General features: G+C 51.1%; 2 protein-coding genes across 2 annotated transcripts; both read left to right on the top strand.

The window, feature by feature from the left end:
- Positions 1–2,468: 2,468 nt before the first annotated feature.
- On the top strand, positions 2,469–8,957 carry LOC140263248 (keratin, type II cytoskeletal 4-like). Its single transcript, XM_072358066.1, has 9 exons — positions 2,469–3,034; positions 4,254–4,468; positions 5,373–5,433; positions 5,674–5,769; positions 6,325–6,489; positions 6,700–6,825; positions 7,158–7,378; positions 7,751–7,779; positions 7,894–8,957. Exons 1-9 carry the CDS (start codon positions 2,483–2,485, stop codon positions 8,277–8,279), a joined length of 1,851 nt encoding a protein of 616 aa, XP_072214167.1. The 5' UTR covers positions 2,469–2,482; the 3' UTR covers positions 8,280–8,957.
- Positions 8,958–11,587: 2,630 nt separating this feature from the next.
- LOC140263245 (keratin, type II cytoskeletal cochleal-like) lies at positions 11,588–15,455 on the top strand. Its single transcript, XM_072358064.1, has 9 exons — positions 11,588–12,205; positions 12,337–12,557; positions 13,035–13,095; positions 13,585–13,680; positions 13,796–13,960; positions 14,072–14,197; positions 14,396–14,616; positions 14,737–14,771; positions 15,004–15,455. Exons 1-9 carry the CDS (start codon positions 11,588–11,590, stop codon positions 15,453–15,455), a joined length of 1,995 nt encoding a protein of 664 aa, XP_072214165.1.
- The last annotated feature ends 2,649 nt before the right edge of the window (positions 15,456–18,104 follow it).

The following is an 18,104-nucleotide window of genomic DNA, read 5'->3' as shown; positions in this document are numbered from 1 at the left end:
GATGTGGAAACAGCATCCAGCTGCAGCTAAGAGCAGGAATCAGCCCTCATGGACCCATGCAACCAGAGGGTGATGTTCCAGGGGCCTCATTAACGCTTTTAATGGTGACTTCAGGGTCCCTTTGCAAGGAGCCACAAAAACTGCCCAGGGAAGGGAAGGAGGGCACAGACAGTGCTGGGAGTGCAGCCAAGCCCTGCTGGCCCCATTTCATCAGGAAAGGGTCTTTAAAAAGTGGTTTTCTCATTGGGATAAAGCAATCTTGGGTGACTGGTCATCACAGCAGGAGTCTGGAAAACCCCTGGGGCTCTCTCTGTTTTCACAGATGACCCAACAGATTCAATATAGCAGGGTGCTTAAATGGGACCAATTTGCTCCAAGTGCAAATTGGGTGGATGTAAATCTCAAGGCCTTGGGTCCTAGAGTAGCTACCAGGGCCTGAGGCATATTTCAGACCAAGAACCTCAGGGGTTTCCTGGCAAATTTGAGCATCATCTGCTGCTTCAAAGCTTTGCTGAGTCCCTGCAGCCTGAAAACTACAGTTTCAACTTTTTCCTTTAAAGCAGCAAATTGGCACCTCCCCACAGCTCCCCAGCCACCACCAGACCTGCACCAGCCAGGACAAAGCTCGGAGAGAAGGAAAGGAGTGTGACTGCAATCCTTCCCTGCAGAAGGTGAAATGGCATCGGCGCACTCTTTGCTTTGAAGTTTATGTAACCAGAACTGGCTTTGTGACAGCTCAGCAGCTGCAAACCACAAACACTGCCCTGAACTCTCTGATGTGCGGGGCTGGGCACCTGCAAGCATCAACCTCTCAGGGCTGGAGCATGGGCTTGGTGCTCTGAGTGCATGGGGAAACAGCAGGGAGGGGTTGCAGGGATGGTAGCTAAAGGAGGAATGATGATGGTCCCATTTTCCTTGCTTTACAATCCTAAAATTGTGCAAGCATTGCACATGTGGTGCAACGGGGCCATGAGTGCTCTGTGCACAGGCAGCACTCCAGGTTGGACTTTAGACAACACACCCTGTTGTCCTGCACCTGGATGACCATGGGCAGAATCACATGGAGACCACAGAGCCCAAAAGCCCATCTGCTTCCTCCAACTATCACAGCCTCATGCGTGGAACTACACCTCATCAATCAACTTGCACCCTAATTTCTCATACCAGTGTGGCTACAACAGAGCTACAACGTGATTAAAATGGCATGGAATATCTCATGCCTCATTTCAACCCACTCTGGGTTCTGTAAGAAAGGATAGGAAGGCCTCTAACCGGGGAGACACCACAAATATTCTAAATTACCATAATTCCTTTGCATTATTTGCTCATTCGAGACAATCCATTTTAAGTATACAATCCTATTGTCTAGGAATCCTCCCAGAACCAGGAAATTTTGCCCTAGCAAAGATGCAAAACCTTCTTTGGGCACGCTATGCAATCACTTGTGTTTCTGTGATTAGACTCCTTTGTTAAGGCAAAAAAAATTAAAGCACTTTTTTTTTGTTTCCAAGCGAATTCAAAACTCTTTTTAAGGATTTTAATTAAGAAGGCAAGGTGCTTTCTCATTAACAGATACCACTCGAATAATTCAACGTCCAATAGGCGTGTCGCCAGGAATAAGAGGAAAAATGTTCACTCTGGCCAACATCGCTCAACCTGTCTGAAATGCTGCTCTTCGTTGCTTTGTTGCATCTCCAGGTTTTCTCTGGTCCCATCACACCCAGACACCAAGCACAGCCACCCCTTCCATAAGCACATTATTCAGCACAGAACGCTCTTCTGAATGGGCACTTCTTGCCCACGAACCCCATCTCCAGAGCATCCCTCCATGACCAAACTCAACACAACCACACAACACCCCATTGCCTCCACCGTCAACCCCATGCTCTCCTCTTATCCCATCCAGCTTTAACCTGACCCAGCTGCAAGAGCCCACCTTGGAGAGCCACGGCCATGCAGTGAGGTGCAGAAATGCGTGTGCTGATGGAACCACCTCCTGCTCCATTGTCCATTGCTCAAGAACCAGCCCTGAGCTGCCCAGGGACCCTGGCGGGGCGTTCTACAGGAGGTTCTGGGATGTAATTAAACACCGTGGTGAAACCGAACCGTAAACAAGCCATGAATAAAAACCCCTTGAATTATTTTGCTAAACTATAATTACACAATAAGGAAGCAGATTAATTAAGTAAAATATAAGTCCTGAAACTGAAGCTTGCAAGCAAAGCAGTTTATTTTAATTTCCACATTATTTCATATGAGATGGAAGTGTTTGCTGTGGGTTGGAAATGTTGGAAGCCATTCCTTGCTGCCAGGCAGACCAAACCCAGTGGATAAATTAAATTTTTGCATCTCAGGCACCTCCTGGAACGTATATAAGGAGCCGGGCTGTGCCTGGGAGCAGCCACAGGAGATCTCCTTGCGCTCCTCTCTTGCTCCTCCACTTTCTTCCACCACCGCTGCTCCCGTCCCCGTGTGCCGCATCATGAGCCGGCAGTGCTACACCTCCAGCTCGCTGCTGGGTCGACGTGGCTTCTCTTCAGCCTCCGCTGTCTGCGGTCTGGGCAGGGCAGGCAGCAGCTCAGCCTCGGTGTGCCAACCTGCGGCACGGCGCTGCGGGTTGGGAGGCTTCAGCAGCCGGAGCGTCTGCGACCTGGGCCGTGGGCAGAGGATTTCCTTTGGAGGAAGCTGCCGTAGTGCAGCGTACGGTGCGGGCAGCGTGGGACGATGCGGCACTGCCTACGGCGGAGGTCGCTTCGGCGTGGGCACGGTGGTGGGGTTCGGTAACTGCGGAGGCTACGGGGGCCTGGGAAGCTACAGAGGCCTTGGAGATGGAGTGGCGATGGGCGGCTACGGCGGAGGCATCGGCATCGGGCTTGGAGGAGGTCGATCAGAAGGGATCCGTGGTGTCAGCATCCACCCGGAGCTCCTCAAGCCCCTCTGTGTGGGGGTGGACCCTGAGGAGTGCCAGGTGCGGACCCATGAGAAGGAGCAGATCAAGAACCTCAACAACCAGTTTGCCTGCTTCATCGACAAGGTGAGCCCCGCGGATAACGTGACACCAATGGCTCCTGGTGCAGGCACTGCTTGGATCCCAGCTCTTCTGCTGTGCCTCTTGATGGCTACCAGTCTGCTAAATGGCTCAGTCAGGGTCAGCAGCAAGATAAAGCTTGTGGGACAAAGGAGGGAGATGCTGAGATGACCTTGGAGGTCTTCTCCAAGCTAGATGGTCCTACGCCATGTGTGATTGGCAATTGCTCTCCTATCTCTACAAACACCAAAGAAACACCTTGGAGGTTCTCAAGACCATGGATGGGGCCTGGGCAACTGATGGAAAAGTGGGACCAAGCCAGGGAAAGGGGTGGGGATGGGGGGTTTTGAGGACCCTTCCAACCCAACCATCCTATGGTTCTGTGATCCTTAAAGTCCCTTCCAACCCAACCATCCTTTGGATCTATGATTCTATGGTATGGTTGGATCATTAAGGTCCCACCCTGCCCAAACTATTCTGCAGTTCTATGACAGCTGTTTGTTCACTTCACCCTGTAGAGGGAGAAGGGTGCAGGTCTAGCTAAAATGAGATAAACTTTAATTTCTCTGTCCAGCTTGTCAATGAAAGGATTTGGTGATTTCCTAAACGTCATTTATCATTACTGTCTTAGCTAAGCCTAAGGGGCTTTCATTGCTGTTTAGGGGTGTGTTATGGAAAGTGGTTTTTCAAATGACAGAGGATTCTTCATCCAAGCTCAGATTTCCCCATGAGCTGTTCCGCAGCTGAGAAAAACAAACCCAATGTAAAGAAGCCACCCTACTTCCTCCCGCTGAAAAAATGACTTATTCATGATCCATAAAGGTTCCCAAGTACTTAGGAGAGCTCTTTAATCTAGAAGTGAAAGGCATGATAAGTACCCGTGGTTAGAGCTTCAATCAGATGCATTCAAATGAGCTCTTGGATGGAGCTTTCAGCCCTGGGAGAGCTCGTTCCTGGAATCAGCTCGCCAGAGCAGGAAGGGATCCTTCCTCAGCAGGAGCTTGCTTTGCTCAAACAGATCATTGGGTTCCACATGGAGCAAGCACACGGGTGTTGTTCAGCCCTGGGCTGGGAGATGATGCCCTTAGCACTCAGGCTGCTGAGAAATCAGCCCTTAACCACTTGCCTTTTAGTTTTGCTCTTACGTCCTGCAAGCAGAGGAACCAAAGTGCCTTTGCTCAATAGAAGAGAGGCCAGGTGACTTTCTTATCTCTTCCTTCTGCAGGTCCGGCTGCTGGAGCAGCAGAACAAGGTGCTGACCACCAAGTGGGAGCTGCTGCAGCAGTACGTCCTGCCTGCATCCCGGCGCAACCTGGAGCCCGTCTTTGAGAATTTCATCTGCAACCTGAGGAAGCAGCTGGAGTGTGTGCTGGGGGAGAGAGAGAGGCTGGAGAATGAGGAGCGTTGCCTGCGGGACCTGGTGCAAGAATACAAGTGCAAGTAAGCAGAGTGCAAAGGGGAGGTTAATGCATTATTCAATGAGTCTAAACACTTGGGCACAGGGCAGGGCTCTGTGCTGGGGTCCCATTGCTGCACACCCAACACTTGCGGTATACCCATAGGAGGGGATGGGGAGCTTCTTCCTTCACCCTGATACCATATCAAACTTCTCACATCATCAAACTCTGTGCCCCTGGTGCTGTCCCTTCCCACAGAACCCTTCATCCACATCATCCCCACTGGGTTCAATTCACTCAGAGGAAATGTGGGAATAGCTTTTTGATCTATGACGCAGATATTCCTTAATTACTCCCTGTGTGCTATGCTCAGCCATAACCAGGACTCTTGGTGGCTGGTTATGCACAGCCAGGATGAAAGAGTCTTCTCCAAAGATGTTACAGTCGAGCTCTCAGAAGTTTTCTCTCACTTGATGAGGTCAGACTCACCCTGTGAAAGTACTTCTCAGCCCCAATTACTTGGCCATTACGCACAGGCTCAGCTCTCATTGCAAATGGGAGTTTCATGGCTTGCTCAAGCTCCTGACCTCCCCTGGAGCATTTTGGCCACATTCTGCCCATGAACTCTCAGAGCAGAGTCCTGGATGCTTCCAAAAAGCCTCGCAGGGTTAGGAGGAACACACCAAGCCTTCAACTTGGTGCAGAGTTTTGCACTCCTTGTGGTTTCACCTGACTTGCTGCCACCTCACAGTGGCCACCGATACTGCTGGCGTGGGCTATTTCAAAGTGCTGAACACAGCCAAGCAGGGAGGAAAAATAACAACAAAAGCAAAAGCCAAATAGGAGATACAAAGCAAACAGGGAGAGGTCCTGGCTTTAGCTATGCTGGGCTGTGGGGACGGGAACCCCAGCAATCAGCACCCCCCCCCCTCTGCTTTCCAATGCAGGTATGAAGATGAGATCAACAAGCGCACGGCAGCAGAGAATGAGTTCGTGGTGCTGAAGAAGGTGAGCAAAACCTGGGGGAGAAATGCAAAGCCACGGCACTGCCTGAGCAGGGGAAGCCCAACATAGAGGTGACCCAAGGAATGTGCAGAACCTCATCAGGTTTTAAGCACGGATAATGCAAACCCAGGTAGAGTCAGGGGTTGGCCACAGTGAGAGACATGCAAACCTAACAGAAAATAAGCCTGGGCACAGCCCTTGGTTCTTTTCCCTCTTTTCACCCAACACATGGTTTCTCTTCAGGACGTGGACTGCCTCTACCTGACCAAGGAAGAGCTGGAGGTGCGGGTGGGCCTCCTGCGGCAGCAGCTGGAGTTCCTCAAGTGCATCTATGCTGAGGTAAGAGAAGCTCACCCACCACTCTGAGAGCAAAACCAGCACAGGGAAAGGTGTCTTCTCCTAAAATCCTACAACCACAGCCAAATAAATCCCAATCTCTACATATGTACCTGATAAGGACACTGTTAGATGCTTTGGTTGCCTACTACACAGTTGGCTGCAAAAGGGTCCTACCAAAACACACAGGAGATGCTTGGTGCTTGCTCTCCACCTTTTCTAACCAGCAGCCTGCAGACATTGGGCCCAAAGCACTTACCCCAAGGGATGCACAGCCCAAAAATCTGCTGGCACAGCTGCAATGCTGAGCTGCAATCAGCGAGTTGCTCCAGCTGGATTGCGTTGCTCCTTCAGGCAATCCCATGTCGTGCCACCACAGCAAGTCCCAGCTGTTGGGAACAAGTCAGCTGCCCAAAGGTCCCATATCCCAGTTGGGCATCTATAGGACAACTGTCCCTAGTTGTCCCCAAGGCTCCTTTTTCCCTCCAGACTCTTTAGGTGAGGTGCAGCCCTGAGGCTGGTGGGTGGAAGGGGAATGACCTGTGATGGATCTTGCAGGAGAGAGCCCAGATGGACTGCCAGCTGTGTGACACTTCGGTCATTGTGCAAATGGACAACAGCCGGGACCTGGACATGGAGGGCATCATCAAAAGCGTGGAGTGCTGCTACGAGGAGATTGCCCAGAAGAGCAAGGCTGAAGTGGAGGCTTTCTACCAGACCAGAGTGAGTACTGCACATGTGGCAATGAAACCCTCCACCAACAAAACCCCGAGGAGCACTACAGAATGTCATGATCTCCTCCATCAGGAAGTCCCAAATTGTTCAGGGCCCACATAAGGTCCCATCTCAGAGCATTGCTGCAGCTCTGGTGTGTTGTCCCCTTTCCTGTAAGGAGCAATTCCCAGTGTAATGTTGTCCCCTTCCCATGCACAGCTTGAAGAGCTCCACAGCAGCCGGGGCAAGTTCTGCGATGATCTACGGAACAACCAGAGTGAGATTGCTGAGCTGAACCGGATGATACAGAAGCTGCAGTGTGAATCAGACAATGTGAAGAAACAGGTAGGTAAAGAGCTGAGTGCTGCACGGGAGGCAGCGTGCAAAGGAACCCCCTGCCCCAGCTCCAACTTGGATGTGTCAGCACGCTTCTCCAGGTGGCAGATTGATTTCCACCTAGCAGAATCCAGTTGGTTTGGCTCTCCCAGAACTAATGGCAGCTGCATGTTTGCTACAGTGCAGACAACACATCCCTTCATCCCCCAATGCATGGCCACTGCAGATGCCCAATCAAAATCTAGGTTTCTCCAGCAGTTTCTAGCTGAGAAGCAAGAGGGGAAACTTGCAGCCCTGCTGAGCTCTGTGTTGCTATCTCAGTCACCTGTTGCCCTTTACAGATTGCAGCCCTGCAGACGGCCATCTGCGACGCTGAGCAGCGTGGTGACTGCGCCCTCAAAGACGCCCGGCAGAAGCTGGTGGACCTGCAGACGGCTCTGCAGCAGGCCAAGGACAAGATGGCATGTCTGCTGAGGGACTACCAGGAGCTGCTGAATGTCAAGCTGGCCCTGGACATCGAGATTGCGACCTACAGGACTCTGCTGGAAGGAGAGGAGAGCAGGTGGGTGCATGCGCAGCTGCAGCTTGCAGGAAAACCCAACAGGAGAGGAAGTAGGGAATATTGGGTGGCTGCATCTCCCCATGAGTGCAAAGAGGAGCACTGCTCCTTCCCATCTCCCCTTGGGTGCATCCTCCCCTCTCCCACTCAGTGCAGCTCTATCTCAGTGCTGCAGGACAGACAGACAGGGATGCGACATTTGGCCACCTGTGGGGTTTCAGGTCCAACCTGCAGTGGTTTAGTGGCCAATACAAACCACACCAGGGCACCAAGGATTTCTAAGACTGGGCAGCATCTCCATCTCCATGTACATGCATGTCTGTGGAGCATCCCCTTAAAGCACATCTCTGAGACACTGCCTTTTATTTTTTACAGGATATGCACTGGCAACCCGGTGAGCGTAGGTAAGCCAACCAAGCAAGCCCCACTGTAAGCCTGTAATCCCACTCATTCCCTTTTACACCCCACATCCTACCTGGCTGCTGCTCAGCAGTAACCAGACCCTTCTTTTCCTACAGCCGTGGTCAGCGGCGGCGGCACGGTCGGTGAGTGCCGCTCCTTATCCGGAATCGGTGGCAAATGTTCTGTGAAGACCGGAGCCAGCTCGGGGCTGGGAGGGGTGGTCTCATCCTTTGGGGTCAGCGGTGCTGGATTCAGTGCTCGCAGCGTGGACTGCGTCCCTAGGGTGGGGGGTGGCTTTGGGGCTCGGAGCGCAGCCAGCTGCGTGGGGCGCGAGGTGCTGCCCGGTGCTGATGGGCTGCAGTGCGCAGCCGGCGTGGGCAACCTGGTGTGTGCTGGAGTGGAGCAGTGCAGCCCCGGGGCTGTCATCATCCCAGGTCCTGGGGTGTGTGGAGGGGGCAGCCGGTACAGCACGGCCGTGCGTGTGGTCAGAACGAGCCGGTAGGTGATGAAACAGCACGTCGTGTTGAGAAAAGAACCAGCATTTCTGCAGTAAAACAGTATTCCCCTTCCTTCTAACAGCTGAATCACACGAGCATGCATTGCACACGCAGCGAGGTCGGTAGCTCTGCCAAAAACACGGTGTTTTTTTTGAGTGGTCACCACCCACCTTCTCTCACATGGTGCTCTGGGGGTCAGCGGATCCCCCTCCTCCCCCAAGTCTCAGCCAGGCGAGATTTGCATTTCAGTCTGCTGCCTTCATGGCTCTTCCTGCTCAGCCCCTTTTCTGAGGGATTTCCTGTCCCTCAGACAGCAATTGCAAAAGAACACAAAAATTTGCTCATCAGAAAAGAGCAGCCACATCTTACGCTGACCCAGATGGAGCCGCATTTGTTATTTAGCTCCTTTAATGACACCTGAAAATCCAATTTTTCCTGTTTACGAGAGGGTTGGTAGTGGTTATGTAAATGGGCCCAAGTTGCTACACCAGGTGAGGTAGAGCAGATTTTAATTACAAGCCGACGAGCACCTTATATTTCTGTAGTTAAATGCATGCGTTGTTTTTCCTGTGTGTGTACCAGATAGACAGATTTAATGCTTTTAATGTGTAAGTGAACAGTTGATTACCCTTCGCTTACTCCAGACTTTCAGCTGTACCTTCAATAAACTACATGCATTATTCAAGCTGTGCTCCACAGGTTTCATTTCCCTCCCAACATTACCAAAGCAGTGATGTCTTTTCAGTCTGCTTTCCTTCCCCATGCACTTTTGCATAGCTCTGTTCCATCAGAGGTGAGTGAATGCACAGCATCACCTGGGAAGCTGGGATCTCACACGCTGCAGGCAGAACAAAAAGCAGGCAGGCCCTTGTTTAAAGCAATTAATGAGACCCAGCTCAGAGAGCAGCAAAAGAAATATATCCCACACCCCACCCCTGAAACCCTCTCGCAAGAGCAGGTTAATTCCTAAATGAAACAGATGTCTGTCTTTGCAAAACAGCACCAGTGGTGTCCTCAAGCATCACGCCTTTAAAGCATGCAGCCTGCACCAGGGTCTGCAGGATGCACAGGGAGGGATGAGCCCTCACTGCCCTTTTAGGCAGCTGAGATTGGGTGAGATCAAGCTCCTCATCCCTTTGCTCTGTGCCGGGCTCCTGTTCCCAAGGCAGCATAGCCATGGAAGGTCCCCACAGCTCAGATGGATGCTGGACAAATCAGCCATCACCACTGACCCCTTTTTTCCTCCCACTCTCCTGGGCATCACCAAAAACCCCCAGGACAGCTCCACTTTGAGTTTCCCTTTGGAGAAACCCATTCGGAAGCAGCTCAGGGTGCAGGCAGGTTTATTTACCCCTGTAATGCAAACTGAGGAGGGGTGAGTGTTGCAATTTATTTTGGGGCTAAATCTTGCTGGATGTCACTGTAGATGTGAAACCTTGTTGGAGCTGATCTGAAGGGACAGATGTGAAAAGCCACATCTGGGTGTGGAACCCACAACCAACAAGAAATGGGGCATCTCCTCCAGCCCTCGCATTGCTCACATGCCTTGTGGGCTTCAGGGAGAAGAGTGTGGGAGCCCCAGATGACAATTCCCTCTTTCTTTTGGCGGCCGCACCCTTAATGCCATTATATTCATTCAACTCTAATATCTGATCCGAACCTGTTTGTCAGCTTCAGGACAATCAGCCTTCAGTGGGGTCAAGCCAGTATGAAGACAGTCTCATTTTCCCATCGTACTGAGGCTTTGAATTCTATGCAAATAAAGAAAGCAATGGATGCTTGTGGATTTCAGTAGTATCCCAGGTAGCTTCAGCCCAATGAGCAACCCAGTGCACTCCAGCCCAGGAACTTCAATGGGAAATTCAATGTGAACAACCAACTCCCCTGGTCTGAGCCCAACTGGCTGCATTTCCCCAGGGATAATTGCAGATGTGGTTTCATATATGCAGCAGAACAACCAGCACCTGCTTCATTTCTCTTCCAGTGGGACTTCAGCTCATGCATTAACGGCTCTGTAGTGCTGGGCCACATGAGCGTATCGCAGAGGGCATGTGGAGTCCTGTCCTGCAAATGCACAGGCAGATGTTGAAGAGCCAGTCATGCACACAGCACGGTCCATCCAGCAGAGCAAGAAGCTGAAAACCAAAATACGAAGAAGAAAAGATTGTGAACACCCTAAAAACTGTTCCCTAAAAACTGAGAGGCCAAAAGTGCCACCCCACCCCACCAGCTTTGCTCCTTCTATTTTTCCCAAGGACTTTCAGAAGTAAAATAACCAGAATTTGTGGGAGGAATTTTTTGCTTTTGGCAACATTTGGAATGGAAAGGTTCAAAGATCTTTCAAAGAAGAAAGCCAGAAACTCAAGATTGATTGCTCCGAGTGCTAAGCATGCAAATAGCACAGGTCCACAAACTGGGGCAAAATGCTGTCTCAGAAAATTTGCCTCTTTCCTTGACATGTTTTTAGGTGTTGAGGTGGAAATGCATCACAACAACATCCCCTGTAGGCTGGGAACGGTGCAGTGGATGATGCTGGGTGGATGGAGCTGTCTGATGGATTCGCTTCTATCTGTATCCAGAAATGCAGCCCTGAAAACCTGCCACAGATAAAATGCCTGACATGAAATGGCCACAATGTGAGATGACACCGAAATGCAGCAACTCAAAGGCAAATGGATGGGTTGGATCTCTCTGTGCCTGGGTCTGGATCAGCTCAGGTTGGGTCTCTGCCTGACAAGTGTGAACAAATGCAACAGGAGAACTCAGAGCCCTGAGGAGGTGTCAGCCTTCATGAACATCACTCCTGCACTGCACCTTCAAGCAGCAAAGTCCCATGCACTATTTCCATTCAGCTTCATCTTGCTGCCTTTCACTTGAGTTGCTTTGGAGGAATCTCCACTAAGCTCTTCTATTGCACCTCAAATAGGGCAGGGGCACCTGGGTAGATATTTCTCTTCATCCTTTTTCGTTTATTTTGCGTTGTAGGGATGAAATAAAACAAGGCATCTGTGCAAGCATGCTTTGCACTAAAGGCCGAGTGATTCTTGCCAGAAATCAGTTAGGTAATGCTTCTAGCTGAGCAGCTTCACGCTGGCTCCAACAGGTGTGTTTGGGTGCAATCAGTTTAACAAGTTTCAATCAGACAGCTCGCTGCCTGGCACGTCAAAACCATGAAGGCTCTGAGTTGATCTCTGGACTTCCATGCAACCAAGCCCAGATCCTCAGGGGGATAAAAAGGGCCTCCCAATTCTCGCTCCCCGCACAGAGCTGCCCACATCCAGATTGCTGCTCCTTGTCGTCACCTCTTGCTGCCATGAGCCGGCAGGCGTACAGCACCAGGGCTGGGGGTGGGGGGAGGTCGTACAGCGCTGCTTCAGCCATCGTTCCTGGGGGTAGCAGGGCGGTGGCACGGTCTGGAGGAGGTGGTGGTGGCTTTGGAAGGCTCCTTGGAGGAGGGGGAGGAGGAGGAGGTGGTGGAGGTTTTGGCAGCAGGAGCCTCTACAGCCTCGGTGGGTCCAAAAGGATTTCCTTTGGTGTTGGAAGCAGCTTCCGCAGTGCTTTTGGAGGTGGTGGATCTGGCCTGGGAGGTGGCAGCGGTGGTGGCTTTGGTCTTGGTGGTGGTGGAGGTGGCGGTGGCCTTGGACTTGGTCTTGGTGGTGGTGGTGGTGGCTATGGTTTTGGTGGAGGTCCTGCTGGGCTTGGCTTTGGTGGAGCAGGAGGCATGGGGGGACTTGGAGGACTGGGTGGTGGCAGGGGTCCTGTGGGGTTTGGTGGCCCACCTGGCATGGGCACCATCCAAGAAGTGACAGTCAACCAGAGCCTACTGGCACCCCTCAACCTGGAGATCGACCCCAACATTCAGCAGGTGCGCAAGGAGGAGAGGGAGCAGATCAAGAGCCTCAACAACAAGTTTGCTTCCTTCATTGACAAGGTGAGGTGTCATCAAGTGCCGTGGAACTAGTTTGGGATTTACTTGGTCTGTGCTGCGCACCCGTCTCAGTTACTGACTCTTGGCCATCAGCATGTATCTTCTGCTAACTCCTTCTTCTTCCCAATGCCCAGGTTCGCTTCCTGGAGCAGCAGAACAAGGTTCTCGAGACCAAATGGACACTCCTGCAGGACCAGGGTCAGAAAAACAGCACGGGCAAGAACAACTTGGACCCACTCTTTGAGGCTTACATCAATAACCTGAAGCGGCAGCTGGCCAACCTGCTGAGCGAGAGAGGACGCATGGATGGGGAGCTGAAGAACATGCAAGACCTTGTTGAGGATTTCAAGAACAAGTGAGTGCCTGTTCGGTGGCACATCCCGGCAGCCTGGGGTGAAATGTGATGCAAATAGTTCAGTTTAGCATTAGGCAGTAGGATTAGTCTCACTTAGAACTAGTTTTCTCAAGGACAAACATCTAGCCTGAGATATTCATCAAACTTTCTATGAGAAAGGGGAGAAAAAAGGGCTTTAGTCCATAATGTGGCATCGGATGAACCTTCCTGTAATGCATGACTCTCACACAGTGCCTTTCCCTGCAAAGTCCCTGCCACCTCGCATGGCAGAAGTATGCTCCAGCAACATTCCTCCGAGCAGAAAATGCAGGTTCAGCCAGGACATGGCAATTTGTGATGAAACTTGTAAAGGAAAATCATCTAAACCTGCTTTATGTAAAGTGTCACGCTTGACCCAAATCATCTTGCAGTTTCACTTGTATAGCTGCTCTGCTTATCAATGTGTGACCCAGCATAGCTTTCCCTTTATCCCTGTAGGTATGAAGAAGAAATCAACCGGCGCACAGCAGCAGAGAATGAATTTGTGGTGCTGAAGAAGGTGGGTGAGATGAGTTGTATGGGTGCTGAGCCATCCCCAAGAAGTGCATACAGTGGGAGCCCTGACAGATGGGAGGTCTCACAGAGATGCACCCTCATCCTTTAAAGTAGTGCTATGGTTTTAAGGGAAAGGAATGAAGGGAGCTGAAGGAGGATGGAAGTCAACTCTTGACAGCAAACTATGCATTCATGCTTGCTTGAGCAGAATAGACCACGTAGATATAAAGATGCTGAGCAGTGCTGGGAATTGCATGTCCCAAAGGCCAAATGGGCTGCATGCTATCCTTATCCTCTAGCAAAGCAACACCCAGCACTTCTCTTGGCCAAGAGATGTTCTCAATGTTGGCCTTCCAAGAGCATGTGTTGAGCACAGCTTCTCCAGTCATGCATTACCACTGCAGCAGCACATCCCTGAGACAGATGAGGTCTTGGTAGATCTGAAGAAGAGATAACAGGTGCTGCAGATGTCCCCATGGCTGCTCTTTTCCAGGATGTGGATGCTGCTTACATGAATAAGGTGGAGCTGGAGGCCAAGGTGGATGCTCTGACAGACGAGCTCAACTTCCTCCGAGCCCTCTACGAGGCGGTACAGACACCCTCCTCCCCTGACTCTGTCCTGCCATCACCCCCAGGCAGTGACTGTCACTTCAGATGGCATTTTGAAGGTAGGTGCAGCTGGGTCCCCACATGCTTCCCCACAGGAGCTGGCTCAGCTCAGTGCACAAGCATCTGACACCGCCGTCATCCTGTCCATGGATAACAACCGGGACCTGGACCTCAGCAGCATCATAGCTGAAGTCAAATCACAGTATGAGGACATCGCCAACCGCAGCCGGGCTGAGGCGGAGGCTTGGTACCAAACCAAGGTGAGCACACTTGTAGGTGTATCTATGGGAAGAATTATTGCTGTCCCCTGTGTGAGTTTGTCTAAGTCACCTGGACAGCTCTGAATGCTTCCTCTTCCTTCTGAACCCCAGTATGAAGAGCTGCAGGCCACAGCTGGGAAGCATGGAGATGACCTGCGCAACACAAAGGGGGAGATCTCTGAGCTCAACCGGCTCATCCAGAGGATCCGAGCAGAGATAGAGAACACAAGGAACCAGGTAGGAATGGCAAAAGAGCCCTCAGAATCCCCAGTCCCATCCCCAGCCATGGACTGGTGCCACTTCTACCTCCATCAGTGGCCCAGGGACCCATCCATGGCCTTATGCACCTCAAGGGATGGGACACCCACAGCCTCTCCAGGAATCGTATTGCTTTACTCTTACCCAGAGCCTGGATTCCCTGTTGTCCCCTTGCAGTGTGCCACCCTGCAAACAGCCATTGGAGACTCTGAGGAGCGTGGGGAGCTGGCTCTCAAGGATGCTAAGGCAAAGATGATGGAGCTGGAGGATGCCCTACAGAAAGCCAAAGCTGACATGGCCCGGCAGCTACGCGAGTACCAGGAGCTGATGAATGTAAAGCTGGCCCTGGACATTGAGATTGCAACCTACAGGAAGCTGCTGGAGGGCGAGGAGAGCAGGTGGGAACACAATTCCTGCAGAAATAAATAGCAGATGTCACTTCTCTGCTCTGAGCTTGTTGGTCCCCCTGCCTGCATCTTCATTTTGCACTAATGTCCACTTCATTTGCCCTCCAACAGGCTGAGCGGAGAAGGACTGAACCCCATCAGCTACTGTAAGTACCACAGTACACATCTTCCTTAGGTCAAATGAGAGTAAAGCTTTGGGAAAAGAGAGTTTTTACCCAACTGCTCCATATAAGACATTCAGAACCTACTGGAACCCTTAGTGACTTAGGGAGGTTGGGTTCAGGCCCTATGGGTCCAAGCCCTGATGGTGGTGCTTTCTGGAACCAGCCAGTACCAGAACAGATGTCCAACATTCTAGCTGGTTTTCTTTTCTTGCAGCGGTGATCAGCTCCAGCTCTGGCACAACTGGTGGAGGAGGAGGATTTGGTGGACTGAGCTTAAGTGGAGGCGGCGGTGGAAGTGGATACGGCCTTGGAGGAGGAGGTGGTGGAAGTGGATTCGGTCTTGGAGGAGGTGGAAGTGGATACGGTCTTGGAGGAGGAGGTGGAAGTGGATACGGTCTTGGAGGAGGTGGTGGGGGCTACAGCTTTGGAAGCGGAGGAGGACTTGGACTTGGAGGTGGAGGTGGTCTTGGAGGTGGGTATGGAGGTGGCAGTGGGCTCGGGCTTGGAGGAGGCAGCAGTGGAAGTGGGCTCAGTTCTGCAGGAGGGAATTTCAGCTCTGGGAGTGCAAAAGGCACCAATCCAGGTGTGAAAATCGTCTCCAAAACCTCCTCCAGCAAAAAGAGCATAAAGAGCCAAAGCCTGAAGAATGCCTCACAGCCTGAGTAAAGTGATGCTGCCAGACCCCCCAACCCCCAAAGCCATCACTGCTGCATCGCTCCCATATCGCTCCCGCACCCATCACCTCTCTGCTGTAGTTCTTAAGCATTTGGGTTCCACCTCAGGAAAGCAGCAAGCACGAGCTAACTGGATCTCTCGAAGCACCAAAACGGGTTTCAAAGGAAAACACAGGTCTATGAGATTTTTGGAATGGGGAATGTTTAGTTTTGGTTCTGTTCTGTTTTGTTTTTAATGAGGGTGAGCAGCCTGTAATTGCAGCGAGCTCAAGGCCCTCAGCAGCACAGATCAAATAGCAGCTCAGGCGCAATAACTGGGTTTTGAACTTGGTTTTGCATTCACTGTTCTGGCCTGCAGAAGCCCAGGGACGGGCTGGGAACATGGCTTCCATCCAGGCTGCTTCACCCTCGCTGCTGGAACAAATCAAACTCATCCCTTCAAGTCAAGTAACTCATCTTCACACATCTCCATACATCTGTGAGGGTTTTTTTTTCTGCTATGTAGAAACACTCTGGGAGACTGCTGAAAGATCCCAGGCAGTGGTTTGCAAGCTCAGCTTCCCCTCTTAAGACACCTCTTCCAATGGCAGCACACAAACATGAGGAGACACTTCTCAGTCAATGAGTTCAATGGAAAATATCCCTCTTCTCCCCACCTGTGGCTGAGCTTCAAAAAATGCATCGCTTCCATCTGTGCTGAGCAACCATAGAACATCTGGAGGGCTCCCTGAGATGCCAACAGAACCCACTCTCACCTTTGTCCTTTCTTTTCCCAAATGGACTTTTGCCCCATAGCAACACCTTGTGGTTGTGTTTGGTCACCCCTGATGGATCCCAAGCAGGTGGGAAAGGGCACGTTCCCTAAATTAGCAGGTTTTTTTTGGGGGGGTTTGTTTTCAAAACTAAGCGGGGCAGAGAGGTTTTCAGAAGATCCGTGTTTGCAGTTACATTGGGTTGTTGTTGCTTCATGCTGGGTTTTGTGGGAATGGCTTAAAACGTGCTGAAATCACCCCAATGCCCAAACCTCACTGACTTTCCCCCATGCTGTTGGCTTAAAACGTGCTGAAATCACCCCAGTGCCCAAACCTCACTGACTTTCCCCCAGCAATAATCAAGGTAAAAGTCTGCTGAGATGAAAATGGCCCTGCCAAAACCCACGCAGAGGGCCACGTCCATGCTGCTCCAGGGGGACCTCGTCCGCTCCATGGGGCATGTGTTTCTGGGCCGAAAGAGACCCAGTTGGGTAAAAAATGCAGTCAGATCTCAGCCCAACTGCGGCTATGAGGAGCAGGTGCCAAAGGCGCCCCCTTCTAATGGGATCTTCCCCTGTAGTGCTCCATTCTGCCTTGATTTTGGTGACAATACCAAATAACAGAGAAATGTGCAGCTTCTTATATTTCAAAGGTAGCAAAACGACGCTGTGTTTTCCTTCCTCTCTCTTTTGGGAATGTGTCCAATAAAAGAACTGTAATTTATTTGTTCCCGTGTGCTTTTCTTCCAAAGCAGAACCAGCAGAATGAGCCTGCAGAACAATGAATGGGGGGAGGATTTTGTTTCACTTCAGGGAAAAGATTTCAAAGCTCTGACAAGGAAAATACAATGAAATGCTTGAAGTCGGGCTGTCAGAAAGCGAATCGAGATGTGGGCAAAGAGGAGGAAGGGGGACAAACAGTATCAGTCATTGCTTATTCCTTGGATCATTAGGATAAACCCAAAAGCCTTTCTTCCAGAAAAGAGGATTTGGGACAGCTCTAAAAGCTCAGGAAAAAGTGAAAACAGGAGAAATAAAGGTCATGCAGCGTTTCATTTTGGCTTTCTCAAGGGACGCAGAGTGCAGGGCGCTGGGGGAGGATGGTTTCGGTGATGGAGCAGAGCAGCCTATGAGGGCTGCAGGTTTTGTGATTGCAAAAGGGGAAGGAGAAAAAAATAAGAAGAGAAAAAGAGCCCTCAGTCAAACCCTCACACCTTATTGCATTTCAAAGGGCCAGACGCTTCGCTCTGCCCTCACCATCCCCAGGGCAGGCGCGTGCACAAAAAACCTTGCTGTGATCCTGGAGGCACCGAGCATGGAAGCACCACCCAGAAATCAAAGGAGCTGCAGTGAAAGAGACCAAAATCTGGAGGAAAATCCCCTCTCCTCGGCCCCCATGTGGGATGGTGTTGGGGGTAAAGAGGCCAAAAATGAAGGAAGGTTAAAAATAAATGGTGAATCATCTCAGGTTGTGCGCCCCGTGCTAAGGCTGACCTGCAGAGCTTGGTAAGTGTTAATGCAGCTAAGGATGACCTAACCTGAGCTCACCTTATATTGGGAGTGTCTTTTATGCCAAATTGAATTTAAAAAAAAGAAGAAAAAGAAAAAAGAGAGATTAAAAATAAAGGAGGAAAAAACAGATAGGACCCAAAAGAGAGGTGGGGATGCCCAAAGGGGGCAAACACAACAGCCTTGGGCAGCTACAGAGAGAGCAAGGAGTGAGACACGGCAAGAATCCTCCTCAGATTCTGTGCCTAACCCATCGCTCGCTCACTGAGCCCTTTGTAATATTCCACTTAATTACCACTGTCTGCAGCAACAGGCTTTCCTAGAAGAGCTGGGAGGTAATGAGTGCCTTACCATCAAGCCTTTTTCTCTTTGTGTTAATTA

This window comes from Excalfactoria chinensis, chromosome 28, assembly GCF_039878825.1.
Source record: "Excalfactoria chinensis isolate bCotChi1 chromosome 28, bCotChi1.hap2, whole genome shotgun sequence".
NCBI lineage: Eukaryota > Metazoa > Chordata > Aves > Galliformes > Phasianidae > Excalfactoria > Excalfactoria chinensis.
Note: the sequence above shows the minus strand (reverse complement) of the source record. Positions and strands in the feature narration are given on the sequence as shown.